At 46.7% G+C, this 21,107-nt stretch overlaps 1 protein-coding gene across 1 annotated transcript in view; it reads right to left on the bottom strand.

Annotated features, from left to right (window-relative positions):
- Positions 1-21,107, bottom strand: part of LOC119462446 (uncharacterized) — a 120,993-nt gene that overhangs the window by 41,709 nt on the left and 58,177 nt on the right. The window contains exon 4 of the mRNA XM_049672033.1: positions 2,339-2,561. Coding sequence (XP_049527990.1) covers positions 2,339-2,561 — 223 coding nt within the window. The remainder of the gene's footprint in view (positions 1-2,338; positions 2,562-21,107) is intronic.

Genomic DNA, 21,107 nt, shown 5'->3' with positions numbered 1-21,107 from the left:
GACAACTTATGCAAAAAACTTTCAATGACCACAGGAGCCTGATCACGTTGCCATGCAATTCTCCCAGGGGAAGCAAAAAAAAAAGAACAGGTTTATTCTGCGCTGTTCGCTTCTCATATTAATTACTGTAGTCTCGTATGGTTGACCACTACACAAAGGAATATTACAAGGATTTGTTTATTACAAAATAAAGTTGTTCGCAATATCGCAAATATTCATTATTTAGCTTCCACAGAATATTATTTTAAGTTGTACAACATTATGAAAATAGAACATATGTATGAATTTCGTGTTCTGCGTTCATTCTATCTGTCTTCACTCACTTTAAAAAATTTTATTACCACAATAGCACTGCTTCAGGAATATACCAGTGTTCATACACGTTGTCCTGACTTTTGGCTAATACCACGTTTTCGTACGTTTTACAAGCTGCAGTCTTTGAAATATAACCTTCCATTATTCCTCAGTAAATACCAACATATAGCGAAGCCCACACGAGCGTACGTCAACTCTTTTCTTAAATCGTACCTACCACTATTGTCGTCGAGCTACATACATTAGTAATTCTTTTTTTAACAGAAGCTAAATCCTCCTGTGTCTGCTTGTATTTCACGTTGTAGTGTTTTAGAATGTAATATCCTTTCCTGATGCATTATATGTGTACGTGTGCATGCATATGTGAAATCATATATGTATGTATGTGTTATGTGTTATGCCTATGTTATTTTCAGCTTTTTTTTATTATGTTCGACTTTTTTATATATTTTTTTGCTTTGCATATGAATCGTTTTTCTTAAATTTATAGCAATATATCTAGTATTGTGTATTCTTATTCCTATAGTCTATTCTTATTTTGATGAACGTTAATTTCTGTTTCGTATGTTTTTGTTTAACGGTTCGACATGCACGTCGAGGTCAAGCCCTGCCTTGAATATGGTGTCCGGGCCTCTGTCAACCTGCAGACCGCAGCTTTTAGCCCTGTCAACCACCAAATTTGTTTTGGAAATAAAGAATTTGAATTTGAGGGCAGAATGCATCGTCAGAAAGTCAAGCCAAACGATTAGGTCATGAGGGCAACTGGCCAGCACAGCCAGAAATTCGATGTACACCCTCCTATCCTAGTACAGATCCAAAGCATCGCAACTAATGGCGAATTCCATTGGGAGAACAGGAGCAGGGAGCCGCGCAGTGCGGAGTCGGGCGACAGCGCAGTGAGAGCAGGCACACTCGACCCGCCACTGGAATACGGCGAGCATTCGGAGAGCAGGTGGGAGGGGGACGTGTGAGGAGAAATGTACCATGTGACTAAAGCACCGACGTCCCACTATTCTCTGCAGGAGAGCGGCAAAACACGCGTGATCGTCTTGTAATCTGTCGGGCGTAACCACTTCACCGTTTGCGGCCACGTACTACATACTTTTGTGCAGCGCCGACGCATCCCACAAAGTGTCCGCCTGCGAAGATAATCTGAAACTGCAACTTGAATCTGAAGTTGAGCTCCAGCAGCTTTTGCTGCTGTCACCGTCGAGCGTCTGAAGCACTTCAACAAGGCGACGACGCTTTGTTGCCGCTGTCCCCCGCGCATCCAACTAGAAGCAAGGCGGACTAGAAATGCCAGGATCTGTCGCTAAATCGCTGCGAAGCTCGCTCGTATCTCCGACGTCAAAAACAGCGGTACCAAAACACCAACTACGCTTGGCCTGGCTTGGCTGCCGCCATTACCGCCGCGCGCGCCGGCTGAAGCAAAATAAAAAGAAAATAGGAGGAAATGACGGTTTAAGTCACGTGACTTCCTCCGTACTCCGCTTTTCAAGCGAGAGCAGTCCGGACTGCTCCCGGCTGCTCTCGGCGCAGCGAAACTGCTCTTGTTCTACCACTGGATGACGGCTCTCCCACTCCTGTTCGACCACTGAAACACGTCGCTTCTGGAACGAGCACTTTCAGCGTGCTTTTGAGTGCTCCTGTTCTCCCAATGGAATTCGCCATAAGGATAAAAGGCCCGCAAATGTCATGACGGGCTATCTCGGAGAGGTAACTTCCGAACTCCCTCCACCTTTACTTTAATGAGAATTTGACGGAGTAGAACCAAGAAGTGCTCTTCTCGGCATGATAAATGTGCAAGGAGTTTGGATACAAGTGTGTCTGGACTAGAAACGCCGCGCCGCATTGCTCTCCAGTAATAAGAATGGTTAAAGCATGCGATCTCGATAGAATCGTCTTATTATGAATTATAACACATCTATTAGGCGCGATAGTACAAAATGCCTAAATTCTGCAGTTTTACCAAAGGAGGCTGCAGCAATTCACATGCGTTATCTTCAGTTTGGTAGGCACCCACCTGCAAAAGCTCATCTGCTGCGCCGTAGTCTTGCGCTCGCCACATGTCTTCATCGCGACGTAGCCAGCCGTGGAACCTGGATCGCACTGAACAGAGATGTCCACTGCTTTCGTGTCGGCTCCTAGCACGATGGAGTGTGGTCCAAGTTGGCAGCGGAGGACGACGTTGTATGAATTGCCTTCCCCGGCTACATCATCCTCTTCGGGTGCAGCTCCCGGTTCGGCTGCGTTGCACAAAAGTGGAGATGTGATTAACCACAGAGTGGTTTATCATATTCTATATCCTCTTTATTCAGTGTATGCGAAGGTCTCGCCAAAGCTGGCGTTGAGACGTTTAGAGAGGAAAATTTGGGTGAGTTTGCGAATGCTCGCTATTAATTTTCTATAGTCTGATGTGTTCCTGGCTGGCTTTTAAATTGTGCCACCTGTTTATGTTTTAGCGTTTTGCCAGGACTTCATGCTACAATATCGGTCACACAGGTTGGTGTCGACAGGCGGTAAAACAACTATAATTTTACGTGCGAGCATATACAACCTTCAGCCCTCGCCAGGTTACTCTACTCCTGACGGACGTATAGCAGGAATAAAAAATAAAAATACTTTTTATCTTTTGGCTCTGGCTTTAATATCTGACCTACGAAGTTAGCGGTTTCAAGAGTTCTTGCAATCACCGTTCCGATATTCCTCACAGATGTGATGCCCGAGATGGAGAGAAAAAAGTGGAGCTGGGCAGGCCGTTTAATCAATAGGACAGATTACTGATGGACCATAAGAGTTGCAGAATGTCTGCCAAGGGAAGGGAAGCGTAGTCGAGGATGGTAGAAAACTAGGTGGGGTGATGAAATTGTGGAATTTCAAGACGGGGGTAATTGGAGATCGCAGGGAAAGGCCTTCGGACTGCAGTTGACTTAAATATAGGCTGATGATGAGGATTTTCTTCAAGTAACATTGATATGTCACCAGGAGACGGCAACAATAAAGGGCGCGCGCGAAGGCATTGGCGCTCTGGCACGAGCGCGTCTCACGGAACCAACGCCTCGCCAGTGTTTTCTCCTACGCCTGGACTACTATCTCCTAATATGTTTCTGTTTCCTTGAGTGTAATTCGAGTAAATCGTCAGCAGCCAACTACGGCTGTAGAGACGCAACAATTGGCGACGAGCAAAACTCTGGACTCACCGGCACATCACCGAAGGAACAACATGGCGACGCCGGAATTCAATGGCAGCTCCGGCTCATGGAGATCCTGGTATGGGAGGCTTCGATTCTTTTTGGAAGCTAACGACACTTCGGACGCTTCCAAGAAACATGCTCATCTGCTCACGTTGTGCGGAGAACAAACTTACGACGTTATGTTCGCTTTCGTTACGAGAGCACACACTACGCAGCTACGAGGATATAATCGAGATGCTCACGGCTCATTTTGATCCACGACCTTCTGAAGTCTTCAGCAGGGCACGCTTCCAACGACGTGACCAACAACACGGCGAAGTGGTCAGTGATTACGCGACAGCGCTCAAGAAACTAGCAGCTGATTGTAACTTTAGGCAGCATTGTCAGATTCGCAGCCATGTCTGCGCTGGTTCCATTGACGTAATGTTGCGAGATCGTTTCACTTGTGGTCTCCGGAACGAGTAGGTCCAGGAACGGTTGTTCGCAGAAACGGACTTGACGTTGAAGAAAGCGCTTGACTGTGCACTACGAGCTGAAAACGCCGTTGAAAATAAGAAAAACGTGATGATGACGATGTATAGGGTTTTTTGGCGCGAGGGCCAGGGATGGCCAAAGAGCGCCAAGAAATGGTATGGAAAAGTCGATGACGTGGTGAATAAAAAGATAAAATGTAACGAGGCTGTATAGAGGCCTAAAATATTCAGTGTAAGGTGCATAAAATATACAAGTATTAAAAGAATGCTAGTAACGAGTGGTGGTGGTGGCGTGATTGATTGATGTGTGGTGCTTAATGGCGCAAGGGCCAAGTATGGCCAAAGAGCGCCATGACAAATGGTAATGAATTGTTCATGTATTATAAATGAAGTGATTAAATTGAGTTACAAGTGTAAATGTAGTTTGGCTGTAAAGAGGCCTAAAGACGGGTCGCTGTAAACTGCGTAAAATATAATGACAATGATTTATAACAAAATAAAAAGTGCATAAAAGTTTCACTACGATAAACTGAAGTAATAAAGACATACAATAACTACTGTCTCCATAGGGCTCTGGAAGTAGAGAGCTCAGAGGCATGTTCTATAAAGGCTAATGTCACTGCAGCTACAGCCTCGAAGGCGAGGCTTTGCTACATATGACCCGGCCAAATTATTTCTAAGACGTTCACTTCATCTAAAAAGCTAAAAACTGTTTCCAGGTTAAAAAGTGGTTCGTTACTAAGAAAAAATGCTGGGTGAAGTGGAATTTGCTGGCGATACGCAGAACGGAAGTACTTTTTACGCTCAGCTTCTAATTCTCTGCACTGGACTAGGACATGGAGCACTGTAAGGGTGTCGCCACACCTTCGACATGATGGAGGATCACTTCCAGTCAATAGGTAAGAGTGGGTGCCGAAGGTGTGACCTATTCTTAATCGACAAAGGAGCACTTCTTTGTATCGTGCTGTTTTTTCGGATATCCAGTGCCCTAATTTAGGTTTGATCAAGTGCAGTTTATTGGCTACCTGGGTATCCCACTCTTTCTGCCAGTGCTTCTTCAGCTTATGCCGTAAGTATGGTTTAATGTCTGTGGCCGGAATGGGTATGTTTATGTCAGTGTCGCTAAAAGCTACCGAGGTGGCATTCTCGTCAGCATCTTCGTTGCCTTTTATACCACTGTGTCCAGGTACCCAGCATAGGATGATTACTTGTTTGCCCATATAAGCTGAGCATAGCAATGCATAGAGTTCGTTAAAGACAGTGTTTTTATGTTTTCGTAAACTCATTAGGGCTCGGACTACACTCAGAGAGTCCGTGAACACAACAGCCCTAGTGAGAGTCGTTTCAGTTATGTGTTTTACTGCAGAGAGGATCGCGTATGCTTCAGCCGTAAAAATACTGGTATGTGGGTTAAGCAGGGGCGTAGCCAGAAATTTTTTTCGGGGGGGGGGGGTTCATCGGCCCGACCGGGGGGGGGGAGGGGCAAGCGTCTGCTTTCCTCTACGTGACGTGATCGATAATAAATATCGGTAGTTTAAGCAGACTCTGTGCATGTATATCAAAGACATGGGACCCCCCCCCCCCTCGCGTGTGTATGTGCTTGTGAAGAAATTAAGCAAAAAGTCATGTAAGCTCAGTAAAATACAGTAAGTACGACAGCTACAGTGGGCGTTTGGAGCAACCGTCTCTCATCGCGCCACTGAATGGACCAGTCTTCTAAAACGCATCATTGAGACGACCCGCCCGATCGGAGAAGACATCATTAATTGTTAATCTCCGTTAAGCGTAGATGGCGTCGTCCTCGTCGGGGCGAAGAGCGTTTCACAGGTCAAGGACGGCTATACATGTGAAAATGCACGTGTTACCAGGCTATACACGTTTTTACGAGGGCGCTTCCGATGGTCTGGCGTGGAGAGTATGTGTCAGTGTTGCCCGTTCGGCCTGGACTGTGAGCTTGCCTTGCGCTTGCATTGCGGAGTGGTAGCTTTCCTTCGATGTTTCCGTTTATTTTTGTCACGAATGACTTACGCTCGTAAATAATGGCATATATACTCATCAAAAGGCTACAGGCCAGCACTGTGCAGTTTATGGGTGCACAAACAACCAGCGGAAAATAACGATTTTGGGAACTAAGTGTGTCCACAACACAGCACTCCGCGAGACCACTGCCGCGATGTGGTATGTTCACGCTTCGCCGGTTTCCTGCATCACCTGAGGACTTGGCATTTCAGTCTAATGTGAACCAATGCACACATCAGTAAAATAACGCATTTTGGTAAACTCTTTTCGGCACATTTCCCAATAGGTTGCGAGAATTGTCAGCTCTTCGATGCAATATCTTCTCGTATGCAGTGGCAGAGGCTACATTTGTTATTCTTTCAAACACGACTTCATTCCAGTGCCTAATGCGGGGGTCACACGGCGCACTTTTGATCGTGATCGAGCCCGATATGGGCCAAATTTCTTCGTCGCGATTGGCTTCTTTGCTCAATCTGCGAAAGGGAGCCAATCGCGGTCGAACAGTCTCGATCGCTATCAAAAGTGGCCGTGTGACACCGGTATAAGACAAATTGGAGCACTCTGCGAGAGAACTAGTCGGCAAATACACTTCGCAACGATCTGGAAAAATTGTGTCCTATGGAAGATGTATGCAGACCCTGTGTCCACCAAAACATGGCCTCTGCGTTCACACGCACCCTTCGCGGCCTTGCCCATAAAGGTAATTAACTTCAACAGTGTTGTGCTGCATCGAGCTCACCCATCTTTGAGCGTTGTATATGTGCTTGGGCAGCAAGAGTATGCAAAAACGAACGTGTCAACCTCATCAGCGTGGCCTAGCGCCACTGCTAGAGTTCGGGAACCGTAATGCGCTAACTGTGTGTGGCGCAGAAACGCGCTAAATGAGCCCGCGCAAGTGAGAACGTAAAAAACGGTATTCGCATGGGTACGCGGACAATAGCATCATACTTGCAAGAATAACAGTAACGAAAAAAAATTATTCGCGCAGTCGATCAAGTGAACTACTTACGTGCGTGCAGTGACCGCTTCGCTGACCACTAAGCGCTTTTCACTCACGGTCAGTAGCGGTTTACAGTCATATGCATATGTATTTATTCGACAATTGTTAAAACTCGACATTACTTTGAACATAGCACAGTGAGACGGTGCAAGGGAAACAAGGGAAAGAGCAGATATGGCCCTAACGCTGCAACATTATTGGCTTATTTCGCTTCAGAGATAGCACACACGAAGAATTCTTGCCGTACGCGATATCTTTAATACAAACTTCGCGCACGATCTACGTTAAGGTACACCGTGAGCGAAGCTTGTTCCAAATTCAGACATTCGAAAGAAAAGCCATTCCAGCTAGGTAAACAAACGTAAAAATTAGGTAAACAAATATATCTTTATAACAAGTCCTGTTATAATCCCTATTGGGATTGACAGTATGTATAAATAAATAAATACTAAAAATAAAAATCTAGCACCTGGGCTCTATCAGTTGCGCTGGCATCTGTGATCACTGTCGCGCGTCGGTTCGCTGCAGGTACCGCGCTGCTCGATCGCCGAGCTTATGCTTTGACATTTGGTTATAAGCACCCTGCACCGCACCAGATCCAATAAATTTTGCCTGATTGAGCTCTTCAGTTGCGTCGGAAGTGTATGGAGTAACCACCGCATATCTACCAACCAGTGACACGCTTCGTCGGGCCGCCGGCGCCTGGTTCTAAGCATTGCCCGACAGCTACGTACGCGCCTGCTTTCGCTAAATGAGGCAACCCTCAACCGCGAAACGTAATGGTGATCAGATTCAATCAACGATACGGTCACATGTGCCCAGCAATAACAATGAAATATACCGCTGATTAGCACGCCAGGTCTCGACGAAGCAGAGGTGGCTGCCGCCGCTACCGACGACGAAACACCACATCCACTGGCTGGGCTTGCTGTTGCCATGGCACACTACACTGAGCGCTCATGCGAACACGTGAAACATGTAACAAGTCAAGCGGCACAAGACAAGCGAAGCGGAAGAAAACAATCGAAATAATGCGCGGCGAAGATCACACAACCGATATGCGGCCGGCCTGCTCTCGCAAGGCGCACAGTCCAAAATGGCGGCATAACATGTTCTGACGGTAGACGTCGCCCGTGTCGGCCAATGGCGCTGCTCCAACGTCGGTTTGTGAAAAAGTCTATACCTACTCCCATAGCAATAACTTGTTCGCTGCGTCTTTGCGCTAGAAAACTTAAATACGCGCAAAAACGAGTAATGCTTTTTTTACGAAGCTTTCGTCGCCTTGCATTTCCTGCGGCAAGTGCATGGGCCGCTGTGTCTTCCGCTGTGTGCGAGCGTGCAGCCGTCATTTGCGTTTACGTCAACAGATTCAGATTTGTACAGAATATTTCACCGCACTGCATAGTTATGGCATGTGTACGCATTTTAAGTAGTGCGTGCGAGTCATTTCTGCTTCACTTAGGCCGGTGCAAACAGGAAGCGGCCTTGTACCTCACAGAATCTCGACTGATTGGTGTACTAGTGATGCAGGAATTAACTCCGGTCTTGTTCAGTGCATAGTGCACATAATCAATTTCTCAGGACGCGTGAACTCCGACGAGAACTGTCAGAGCCTGAAACAAGAGTTTACTTACGCTGTACTGCGCACAGCAGTAATCCATGCTTGTCGGCTGTCTGTTTCGTGCATTCTGTTGCGAGTCGGTGGAATTTCACTGCTGGCATCAACCCTTTCGTGTGTACATTGCTGGTTTGGGATTCCACAACACAACAGCAACTACCAGCCTTTCGTAATTGCTGGTTTGGGATTCAGCAACACAACAGTAACTACCAGCCTTCCGTAGGGGCGCAATCGCAAACGAGAGACGTTTTGCGCTGCAGACTATGGCTACGTTCACACTTGGGAAGCGGCAAGCGGGTGGAGAGGCCAAAGCGGCCGGAAAGGCCAAAGCGGCTGGAAAATATTTTCCGCGCATGTCCAAGTTCACATTTGTTTTGCTGCCACCGCGGCCGCCGCTGCCGCTTTCGTCCACATCCATCTAGTCTGCGTACGTTTGTCGGCGTGGTGGCGCTCATTATCGCATTATTTCGAGCGGTATGTTCATTCACTGACCCACCCGTCATCAAAAGTGATCATCTTGCGCAATTTCGCGTGTCATCTGCGACCTTCGATAAGTTCCTCGTTGGCGTTCCGTAATTCTCCTCACACGGGCGCGGTAGCGCTGTGTCACAGGTTGCTGCCTAGGCGTGATTATATTTCTTTAATAGCTTTTATTTACAAGTTGTAATAACATTTCATCATTTCGTATTATTTTCGGCGCCTCCAGGACACGAAAGCGGCAACGGGAACACCAAAGCTAAAACCCGGGCTGGCCCTTGTGTTGAGGCTCGCCGAAGCCTGCGCGTCCTACGTGAGACCTACGCTCCCAATCTATCGTCGCGACGAGAAAAGCACCCCGCGACTTCTGCAACATACCGCGCACGTGCGAGGAGAATTATGGAGCGCCAACGAGGAATCTGCCTAACTATTGTCTGTCATGGAAGTGGAAGAAGAAATGGCTTTTATACTTCTACCTACTGGTTTTCTAGAAATGGACAATGAATAAATGGGAGACAAGAAAACCTCGGAAACGGCAGTGGTGGGTTCGCCTGGCTTTGCTAAAGTGCAAGAAGTTGGGTCACGCCAAGGCTTCGTTGCCGCACCTCCTGTCGCGCGACGTTGAATTCTATCGCGACTATTGCTGACATTACGTTTTAGAACTTCTCTTGTCGTAGAGCAAGGGGTGGTTCTTGATCACGTCGATCAGCATTGCAGCCTACACTTTTGGTGCCATGTTCAATGTTACGACCGGAAGTTTACATGCTAGTGTAGCTTCCGGTCGAGCAGAACGACTTTCCGCCACGTTTCCGCATGGCGAAAAAATCGGTCCGAGACCAATTTGGCTCGCCGCCTGTTTTTCTGCCTGTTTTGCTGCCTAGGCGGGCGGATTTTTGCAAGATTTTGCCGCTTCCGCCAGCTTCGAGACCAAGTTCCTACGCGAACGCGGCCTAACCGGCACCTGAAGGGAAGCGGCGGAAATGTATACCGGAAATTTCGACCACCTGGGGACTTTAACGTGCACCTAAATCTAAGTAAACGGGCCTCGAGCATTTTCGCCTTCATCTAAAATGTGGCTGCCGCATTTGTTGCTTCATTTGTTGCTTCATTTGTTACGTATTTGTTGTTTCAGAATGCGGCCGCCACATTCGCGCCCAAAACCTCACAGAGTGTCAAGGCCTTGACAAACACCGTGACAGTTTTTTTCCATATGCAGACATGATTCGCTGTAAATGACCAACCCAAACGGAAGCGCCCAGGAATGAAAGTGTGAAAGTAGCACCGGTTTCTTGAAATATGTCAGCGCGAAGCGACGAGAGAAAAGGGTGGGTTAGTGGGGGGGGGGGGGGGGTGCAAAACATTTCGGGGGGGGGGTTTGAACCCCCCCAACCCCCCCCTTGGCTACGCCACTGGGGTTAAGTGTACCGGATATTAAAAGCGATGGTCCTACAGCTGCGTAAGCAACACCGACAGGAGACTTTGAAGCGTCTGTGTAAAACTCAGCACAGGAATATTTCTCCTGAAGCTCAAGGAAATGTGAGTGTATGTGTGCCTCAGGTGCTTGTTTTGAAATTTCTACGAAAGAGATGTCACATTCGATAGTCTGCCACTCCCAAGGCGGTGGAAGCCGAGTAGGGGCCATTAGCACATTCTCTAGAAGAGGGACGTCTGTTTCTTCGGACAGTGCTTTCAACCGGAGGGACAGAGGAGGCCTAGTGGCTGGGCGGTTATGGAACAGCCTGGTCGTGGACAAATCGCGAGCAATTGAATGGCACGGATGATCTACATCTGATTTCACCTTCAAGGCATAGGAGAAGCTTAAATATGTCCTTTGGAAGTGTAGAGACCATTCATTACATTCAACGTACAGGCTCTGTACAGGACTTGTCCTGAAGGCGCCTGTAGCAAGGCGGATACCCAAGTGGTGGATAGTATCTAGCATTTTCAAAGCACTAGGTGTAGCAGAATTATAGACTATGGCTCCGTAGTCAAGGCGTGATCGTATTAGACTTTTATACAATCTTAGGAGGCATCTCCTGTCGGCTCCCCAGGATGTCCGTGACAACAGCTTCAACAGGTTCATAGTCTTGAGGCACTTTGCTTTAAGGTACTTCAGATGGGAAATAAAGGTTAGTTTATTGTCTAAGATGATACCTAAGAATTTATGCTCGGAGCTTACAGATAGACGTTCCCCATGAAGGTCTATAGCGGGATCTGGTAGTACACCTCTCTTGTTGGAGAAGAGTACGCATGTACTTTTATGCGGGTTTAGCTTGAAACCATTCTCATCCGCTCATTTAGACAATTTATTTAAGGCAAGCTGTACTTGTCGCTCGCAGGTACTAAGATTACATGATTTGAAACCCATTTGGATGTCATCCACATATACAGAATAAAACATTGTTCGTGGTATGACAGTTTGGAGCGAGTTCATTTTGACAATAAATAAAGTACAGCTCAGCACACCACCTTGTGGTACACCAGCCTCCTGCGTGAATTGTCGAGACAGAACGTTACCAACTCTAACACGGAACGTGCGATCAGAGAGGTAGCTCTGAATCACATTTAACAAATTGCCTCGGACTCCCATTCCAGCCAGGTCACGGAGAATTCCAAAACGCCAAGTTGTGTCGTATGCCTTCTCCATGTCTAAAAATACTGATAGGAAAAACTGTTTGTGTACAAAGGCATCACGGATATTGGTCTCGATAAGAACGAGGTGATCTATTGTGGATCTACCTTCCCTGAAACCGCATTGTAAGGGATCGAGTATTTTGTTGCTTTCAAGAAAATGGACGAGGCGCCGGTTAATCATTTTTTCAAAGAGTTTGCATATACAACTTGTCAGAGCTATTGGCCTATAGTTACTGGCCGAGGAAGGGTCCTTGCCTTCTTTGAGAATAGGAATTACGATTGCTTCTTTCCAGGCGGACGGAATGTAGCCGGCAGATAACATGGAGTTAAAGAGTGACAGTAGTGTTCTGTGGGTTTCAGGGTGTAAGTGTTTTATCATTTCGTAAAGTATTCGGTCACTTCCCGCAGCAGACTTGTTACAACAATTGAGTGAAGCCTGAAATTCTGTCATGCTAAATGGACGATTGTATGCTTCATTGGCTGTGCCTTTCCGACCCAGAGGTTGTCGCTCTGCTTGTCGCTGGTATCTTAGAAATGTATCTGTGTAATGGGATGTACTGGAAATGTGCTCGAAATGTGCTCCTAGACAATCAGCCTGATCCTCAAGTGTGTCTCCTTGTGTGTTTACTAAAGGTAGAGGATGGGTTTCGCGGCCTTTTATTTTCTTAACCCTGTTCCAGACTTTCCTTTCGTCTGTATAAGAATTAATGCTGCAGATGTATTTCTGCCAGCTTTCCCTTTTGGCACGGCGGCGCGTTCTTCTACCTTCCGACTTTATTTTCTTGAAGATGATAAGGTGTTCTGTAGTCGGCGAGTCACGGAGGTTATTCCAAGCCTTATTTTGTTTCTTTCGCGCTTCCCTACATTCATCGTTCCACCAGGGAACACGTCGTTTAGAAGGCGATCCATTTGTTTGCGGGATACATATTGACGCTGCGTCCACAATAAATGCTGTTAAATATGCGACTGCATCGTCTATACTTTGCATACGAATGTCATCCCAGGTCAAATGTGTAAGGTCTCGGTATCGCTGCCAGTCCGCGGAGTCAACTTTCCACTGGGGCACATGTGGTGAGCATTCGTCTTGTTTTGTTAATCGTAAGATAATTGGAAAATGGTCACTCCCGTATGGATTGTTAACCACCTTCCATTCCAAGTAGGGCACAACTGTGCTTGACGCAATGCTTAAATCTATGCATGAAAATGTCTTGTTTGCGACGCTGTAAAAGGTTGGTTGTTTCTTATTTAGCAAACATGCACCTGTAGATAACAGGACATTTTCTATCAGGCGCCCTCTGGCATCACATCGAGAGTCGCCCCACAGCGTATTATGTGCATTTAGGTCTCCAACGACAATGTACGGTTCCGGAAGTTGTGCAATAAAGCTTTCAAATTCTGTTCTGGATAGTTGATAGCTTGGCGGAATGTATAAAGAAGTAATTGAAAGCAGCTTACCAAAAAGCACTGCTCTGACTGCAACTGCCTCAAGAGGCGTTTGAAGCTCTAAATGCTGGCAGGGTACACCCTTATCGACTATTATGGCGACACCGCCAGATGAGGCGAGGGTGTCGTTTCGGTCTTTGCGGTAAATGGCATATTGCCGCAGAAAGTTTGTGTGTGTAGAATTGAGGTTTGTCTCTTGCACACAGAGAACCCGTGGATTGAACTTGTGTAGGAGCTCCTTTATGTCGTCCAGATTGTGGAGTAGACCTCTAACGTTCCAATGTATTATTTGTGTAGCCATACTGGAGGCGTATATTGCTGTGTGTCAAGAGCTAGACCGAATAGGCTCACGAGGCCTTTCCAGGCCCCGTGATACGTGATTTTTCTTTTTTCCCGGCGGGCTCTGTGGAGCTACGCCGTTCCTTCGGCGTTTGAGACACCGGAGGAGTGTTGGTTGCTTCCATCGCCTCTTCAGAGGCGCTGGATGCCGCCCGCTCGGCGAGCACACTGGGGGGTTTTTCGGGCCTGTCTGCACGAGCAGTGGCCCTGGGACCTGCAGGCCCGGAAGTCTGCTGGCCCTTCTTGGTTGGGGGCGGAGCAGCGCTTGCTGCTCCTGCCAGGGGGGCTGATGGCGTGACCGTTGTCACACTCCGTGTGACTCGGCCGGCCGCCGAAAGATGTGGTGCAGCCCCCCGGCGCGCCGCATCAGAGTAGGACGGATTCGACTGATTGAAAGAAGAAAAACGCTTGCGCGCTTCTGGAAAGGAGATGTTTAGTTTCACTTTGAGTTCTATTATGTCCTTTTCTTTCTTCCATGTCGGGCATGTTCGTGAGTAGGCGGGGTGGTCTCCGTCACAGTTGGCACAGTGGTTTGTGGAAGTGCACACTTCTGAGGAATGGTCTTTAGATGCACATTTTGCACAGGTAGATCGCCCTCGGCAACTTTGCGACCCATGCCCAAAACGCTGACACTTGAAGCATCGGCGCGGATTTGGTATGTACGGTCGTACACGCAGTTTACAGTAGCCGGTTTCAATCGTCTCAGGGAGGTTGCTTGTACCAAAGGTAATGATAACATGTTTGGTTGGGATTTCCTTATTGTCGCGCCTTATCTTGATTCTTTGGACCTTAACCACATTTTGTTCTTGCCATCCTTCCAACAACTCACTCTCACTAAGTTCAAGCAGGTCGTCATCAGAGATGACGCCGCGCACAGTGTTCATTGACCGGTGTGGGCCCACGGAGACAGGAATATCCCCAAACGCCACGAGTTTTGACAGCTTGTTGTACTGCAGATTGTCACGGACTTCTAGAAGAAGGTCTCCACTTCCCATCTTAGTTACTTTGTAACCTGTGCCAATTGCTTCTGTAAGAGATTTTGCGACCACAAATGGGGATATCGTACGGACAGTCTTTGTTTCACTTTGGCTATGTATCACATGGTACTTGGGAAATGTTTCTATTGGTTTCATGCGGAAGTTGAAGGTTTCGTCGGTGCGCCCCCTTTTCAGGGAGCGATCAGGCAGCGGGGGAAAAGGGTTTGCCATATAAAACTGGAAAATTCGGCGGCGATGGTAGCCACCCACCACCGAGCCCAACAAGGGGGCGCTACAAGGTTGGAATACCTGTAGACGCCAGCTATGCATCGCCGCTATAACCTAATATAGAATACCCAAGGTTGGATAGCTACACCAGGTTAACCCTTGCCGCGCAGAAATTCGGAAGTGAGAAGAAGTGACTAGAAGACAGGAAAGATGGAAAAGTGAGGGAGAAAGATAAAAGATTGAAGAGGGGGACAGGAAAGGGCGACTGCCGATTTCCTCCAGGTGGGTCAGTCTGGAGGTGCCGTCTATGTGAAGCAGAGGCCGAAGAGGTGTGTTGCCTCCGCCGGGGGGCCTTAAAGGTCCGAACACCCGGCATCGGCTCAACCTCCAGGATCCCCCTTTCCCCAGACACGGCTAAGCCACGCACGGCTACACGTGGGAGGGTCCAACCCCCGTGTGCTCGGGTCCGTGGTGTCGCAACACACCAAACGCCTGCTGACGCAGACGCCCCTGCGGGGGGTGGTGGCGTGGAGTAGAGGTAGAACACCCGACTTCAAATCTGAAGGTCGTAAGTTCGAATCCTGCTCGATCCCACCACATCTTCAGGCATGGAGTGGTGCCTGACACCGGCAAAAAATATACATATTGCCGAGAGCTAGTGGGGCCATACTAGTGCAGGTGCAACCAAACTAGGCAGGCCCACTAAGCTTCATCAAAGTCCCTCCCTCACCAGAACAGGAATTGGCCTCCCTGGTGCAGTATTCGGCCACTACCTCCCTGATGACTCCGACAATTAACCCATGGCCCTCAGTCCCCAGTGGCTGCGGAGCACCTGACCAAGGCGGCGGTCAGACCTGCGACGCGGCAGAGGGTGCTAAGAATCTCTGGGTCCGGACAGGCCGCCAATGGAAACTTAACCTGGCAATGTTCAACACGCGCACCCTCTCGAGTGAGGCTAGCTTGGCAGGACTATTTGAGGAATTATCAGGCATTGCCTGGGATATTATTGGCCTTAGTGACGTTAGAACTGGTGAAGCTTACAGAGTGCTGACTAACGGCCACGTCCTCTGCTACAGAGGTCTTCCAGATAAGACAGAATCCGGGGTAGGATTTCTAGTCCATAACAACATAGCGGGCAACATTTATGAATTCTACAGCATTAGTGAGAGGGTAGCAGTCGTCGTAATAAAGCTGAATAGGAGGTACAAAATGAAGGTAGTACAAGCCTACGCCCCAACTTCCAGTCACGATGATGAAGAGATAGAACAGTTTTATGAAGATGTGGAATTAGCAATGAGAAAGGTGCAAACTCAGTATACTGTAGTCATGGGCAACTTCAATGCAAAAGTGGGCAAAAAGCAGGTTGGCGAACAAGCAATTGGCAACTACGACATCGATACTAGGAATGTAAGAGGAGAGATGTTGGTAGAATTCGCGGAAAGGAATAGGCTCCGAATAATGAACACATTCTTCAGGAAGCGCACCAACAAGAAGTGGACCTGGAAAAGCCCTAATGGAGAAACAAGGAATGAAATAGATTTCATACTCTTTGCCGAGCCAAGCATAGTGCAGAATGTAGAAGTGTTAGGTAAGGTAAAGTGCAGTGACCATAGGTTAGTGAGGTCTAGGATTTTTCTCAATTTGAAGAGAGAAAGAGTGAAATTAGTCAAGAGGAAACAGGCTAATGTAGACGCAGTAAGGGCGAAAGCAGACCAATTCAGGCTGGTGCTCGCAAACAAATATGCAGCTTTAGAACAGGAAGATGAAGATAACATAGAGGTAACGAATGAAACCGTAACTAGGCTGATCTCAGAAGCAGCAATTGAAGTTGGAGGTAAGGCACCAAAGCAACCTGTAGGGAAGCTCTCCCAAGAAACAAAGCACCTAATAAAGAAACGACAAAACATGAAAGTGTCCAACTCAAGAGATCAGATAGAATTCGCTGAACTGTCAAAACTGATAAACAAGAAGAAAGTAAGGGATATTCGAAATTATAACGTCGGAAAGATTGAGGAAGCCGTAAAATATGGACGCAGCATGAAATCAGTAGGAAGAAAACTAGACATAGGACAAGGCAAGATGTATGCACTGAAAGATAAGCATGGTAATATCATCAGCAATTTAGATCACATAGTGAAAGCAGCGGAAGAATTCTATACTGACCTGTACAGTTCGCAAAACAGCCAAGCTACTTTCATTCGAAATAGTGATGAACCGGATACAGAAGCTCCTTCTATAACTAGCGATGAAGTTAGAGGGGCCTTGAAAGACATGGCCAGGGGAAAAGCGCCTGGAGAAGATGGAATAACAGTAGATTTAATCAAAGATGGAGGAGATATACTTGAAAAGCTTGCGGCCCTTTATACGCAATGCCTCACAACTTCAAGTGTACCAGAGAGCTGGAAGAACGCCAACATTATACTCATCCATAAGAAGAGAGACGTTAAAGAATTGAAGAATTACAGACCCTTTAGCTTGCTTTCAGTATTGTATAAAATATTCACCAAGATAATTTCCAATAGAATCAGGGCAACACTTGACTTCAGCCAACCAAGAGAACAGGCTGGCTTCAGGAAGGGATATTCTATGATGGACCATATCCATGTCATCAATCAGGTAATCGAGAAATCTGCGGAGTACAATCAACCTCTCTATATGGCTTTCATAGATTATGAAAAGGCATTAGATTCAGTAGAGATACCAGCAGTCATAGAGGCATTGCGTAATCAAGGAGTACAGGAGGCATACGTGAATATCTTAGCAAATAGCTACAAGGATTCCACAGCTACCTTGGTTCTCCACAAGAAAAGTAGAAAGTTACCTATCAAGAGAGGGGTCAGGCAAGGAGACACAATCTCTCCAATGCTATTCACTGCATGCTTAGAAGAAGTATTCAAGCTCTTAGACTGGGAAGGATTAGGAGTGAGGATCGACGGCGAATATCTCAGCAACCTTCGGTTTGCACATGACATTGTCCTTTTGAGCAACAATGGAGACGAATTACAACAAATGATTGAGGACCTTAATCAAGAAAGTGTAAGAATTGGGTTGAAGACGCATATGCATATGAAGCATATGCATATGATGCATATGAAAGATGAATATGCAGAAGACAAAGATAATGTTCAATAGCCTAGCAAGGGAACAAGAATTCAGGATCGCCAGTCAGCCTCTAGAGTCTGTAAAGGAGTACGTTTATCTAGGTCAGTTACTCACAGGGAACCCTGATCATGAGAAAGAAATTTAGAGAAGAATAAAATTGGGTTGGAGTGCATACGGCAGGCATTGCCAAATCCTGACTGGGAGCTTACCACTGTCGTTGAAAAGAAAAGTGTACAATCATTGCATTCTACCGGTGCTAACATATGGGGCAGAAACTTCGTGGTTAACACAGAAGCTCGAGAACAAGTTAACGACCGCACAAAGAGCGATGGAACGAAAAATCTTAGGAGTAACGTTAAGAGACAGGAAGAGAGCGGTGTGGATCAGAGAACAAACGTGGGTAGACGATATTCTAGTTGACATTAAGCGGAAGAAATGGAGCTGGGCAGGCCATGTAATGCGTAGGATGGATAACCGGTGGACCATTAGGGTTACAGAATGTATACCAAGAGAAGGGAAACGCAGTCGAGGGCGGCATAAAGTCAGATGGGATGATGAAGTTAGGAAATTCGCAGGCGCAAGTTGGAATACGCTAGCACAAGACAGGAGTAATTGGAGATCGCAGGGAGAGGCCTTCGTCCTGCAGTGGACATAAATATAGGCGATGATGATGATGATGATGATGATGATGAGTAACGAGTGATGAGAGCGATGACCATAAAATATAGGCTAGAATGAAATAACATGAAAAGATGCGTCGCTTCCATTATCACTACCGCCTCACTCAGACCCTTGTGCACACGGGCCTGGAAGGGACGGGCTCTATAGAATAGAACACCCGCAGCAACACCCTCTAGATAGAGGGAACGCTACGAATTTCTCGGGCTGATAACATACAGCACAACAACATTTAGAAAGTTAAGCACTGCCTTGGTTTCAAACAGAGCTTCCGGGCCAAGAAACAGTGTCGGATGTAGGGGGATATGGCGTTTGTATGCTAAAGGAAAGTTCCTTCTACGCTCCGCTTCTGCTTCCCGGAACTCCAGCAAGACATGGAGTACGGTCAGCGTTTCCACACATCTGCCACAGAGGGGAGGTTCAGCGCCAGTTAGAAGGTATGAATGTGCACCACATGTATGTCCAATTCTATGACGGCAAAAGAGAACTGCAGTACGTCGTGACTATGTTAATAATGGCCAGTGGCCTAAAAGTGGCCTAATTACATGGAGTTTATTCAGTGTTTGTTCATCCCATAAGTGTTACCAATAGTTTCTGAGTTTTTTTTTTGCGTAGAAATGGCTTAAGTCTGTGGCAGGAACGGGTATGGACAAATTGCTAGGTTTTGTTGCTATGGAAGTTTCCTTTTTATCGGCAAGCTCGTCACCCTCTATACACCTGTGCCCAGGCACCCAACATAATACAACCTCTTGATTAGAAGCATGGTGTCGATGAAATAAATGTTAAAATGCTGAAAAAACACCAAAACAAATGTGAGCGCAATTGTATGTGCTATATTTCAGCACTCATGGTCATCAGGAGTGGTGCCGGAAGACTGGAGAGTAGGCAAGATTGTTCCAGTCCCCAAAAAAGGTCGTCCATCATTGTGCTCTAGTTATCGTCCCATTTCACTCACCAGTGTTTGTTGCAAACTAATGGAGCATGTTATTTACTCTCAGGTCGTAAACTTTTTAGTATCCAATAACCTATTTCATCCTGCTCAACATGGCTTCCGTAAAGGTTTTCATGTGACACTCAACTAGCTTTATTTCTTCATGATCTAAGTTCTAACCTTGACTTCAACGTACCTGTAGATGCCATTTTCTTAAAGTTTGATAAGGCATTTGACAAAGTCCCACACCAACGGCTACTCCTAAAACTTTCCCGTCTCAACATTAATCCATTTGTACTAGACTGGATACGTAGCTTTCTCACTAACCGGCAGCAGTTTGTATTTGCTAACATGCAGTCATCTAAACGATCTTCTGTACTTTCCGGCGTACCACAAGGCACAATTCTCGGACCACTACTCTTTCTAATTTACATTAATGACCTTCCTACTGAGATACCTTCTAATATTCGATTGTTCGCAGACGATTGTGTATTTTATCGACGCACAACTAACACTTCAGACATGGATTTGCTTCAAAATGACTTAAAACGCATTGAATTATGGTGTAACGAATGGTTGATGTCTTGAAATACTAAAAAAAACCTCACTAGTTTCTTTCCATCGGAGACAGCATCACCAATCAGGGAAATACACCATATACGGCTCCGAAATATCATCCGTTGATTCATATAAATACCTCGGCATAACCTTTTCAACTACCCTAACATGGTCACATCATGTCATTAACATAGCCAATGCCGCGAATCGAACCCTCGTTTTTCTCCGCGGGAACCTAAAACTTGCTCCCCCATCAGTAAAATTATTAGCTTATGTTACATATGTCCGCCCTAAGTTAGAATATGCATGCTCTGTCTGAGATCCTCATCAACATAACCAATCTAATACACTTGAATCAGTTCAAAACCGTGCAGCCCGGTTTATTTACTCTAAATATTCTTATCATGCAAGTGTGTCTGAACTCAAAACCCGTGCCGGTCTTACTAATCTAGAATCACGACGTCATATTTCTCGACTGTCTTTTTCACCCCAATTCTATCATTCACCACTCCAGATTTCAGCTATATCACCAGCTCATCGTCAGTCCAGCCGCATTAACCACAGAAAAGCCGTGTATCCTCCACCGGCGCAGACTACCCACCATCTACGATCATTTTTCGTGAAAACCGCAAGGGACTGGAACGGTCTGTCTGCCGGCGTCACGCACCACTCCGACGCACATCACTTCAAGGCTGCTCTCGAATCACTGTTTTGTTAAACTAAGCCCATCCCTCATGTAATACCCCATCTCTGGGGCCTTCGAGGTACAATAAATAAATTATAAGGAAGAATACGAACGCCATAGCGGGTCACGCTCTCCAGTCATTTCTAGTGGGTCGATCTCTCCTGCGCTTTCCTCGAGAAACGCCGCTCGTGCTTAGAGCTCGTACCTTCAAATAACGGACAGCCCAAACGGCTGGTGTCTAATAAACGCCTTTACAAGTGGTGGAGAGTGCTTCTGCCTACAGCGTAAATCCTGGAGCTTCGATCCCGTACCCTACGCTCTACCATGCCCGAAGACGCATCCCAGCAAGTGCCACCTACCCCATCCCAGCAAGCGCCTTCTCTGTCTGTCATGTGCTCTGGTCTGCCTCGCCACAGGGACCCTGCCATCTTCAGCG

This window comes from Dermacentor silvarum, chromosome 8 (genome assembly GCF_013339745.2).
Source record: "Dermacentor silvarum isolate Dsil-2018 chromosome 8, BIME_Dsil_1.4, whole genome shotgun sequence".
Lineage (NCBI taxonomy): Eukaryota > Metazoa > Arthropoda > Arachnida > Ixodida > Ixodidae > Dermacentor > Dermacentor silvarum.
Note: the sequence above shows the minus strand (reverse complement) of the source record. Positions and strands in the feature narration are given on the sequence as shown.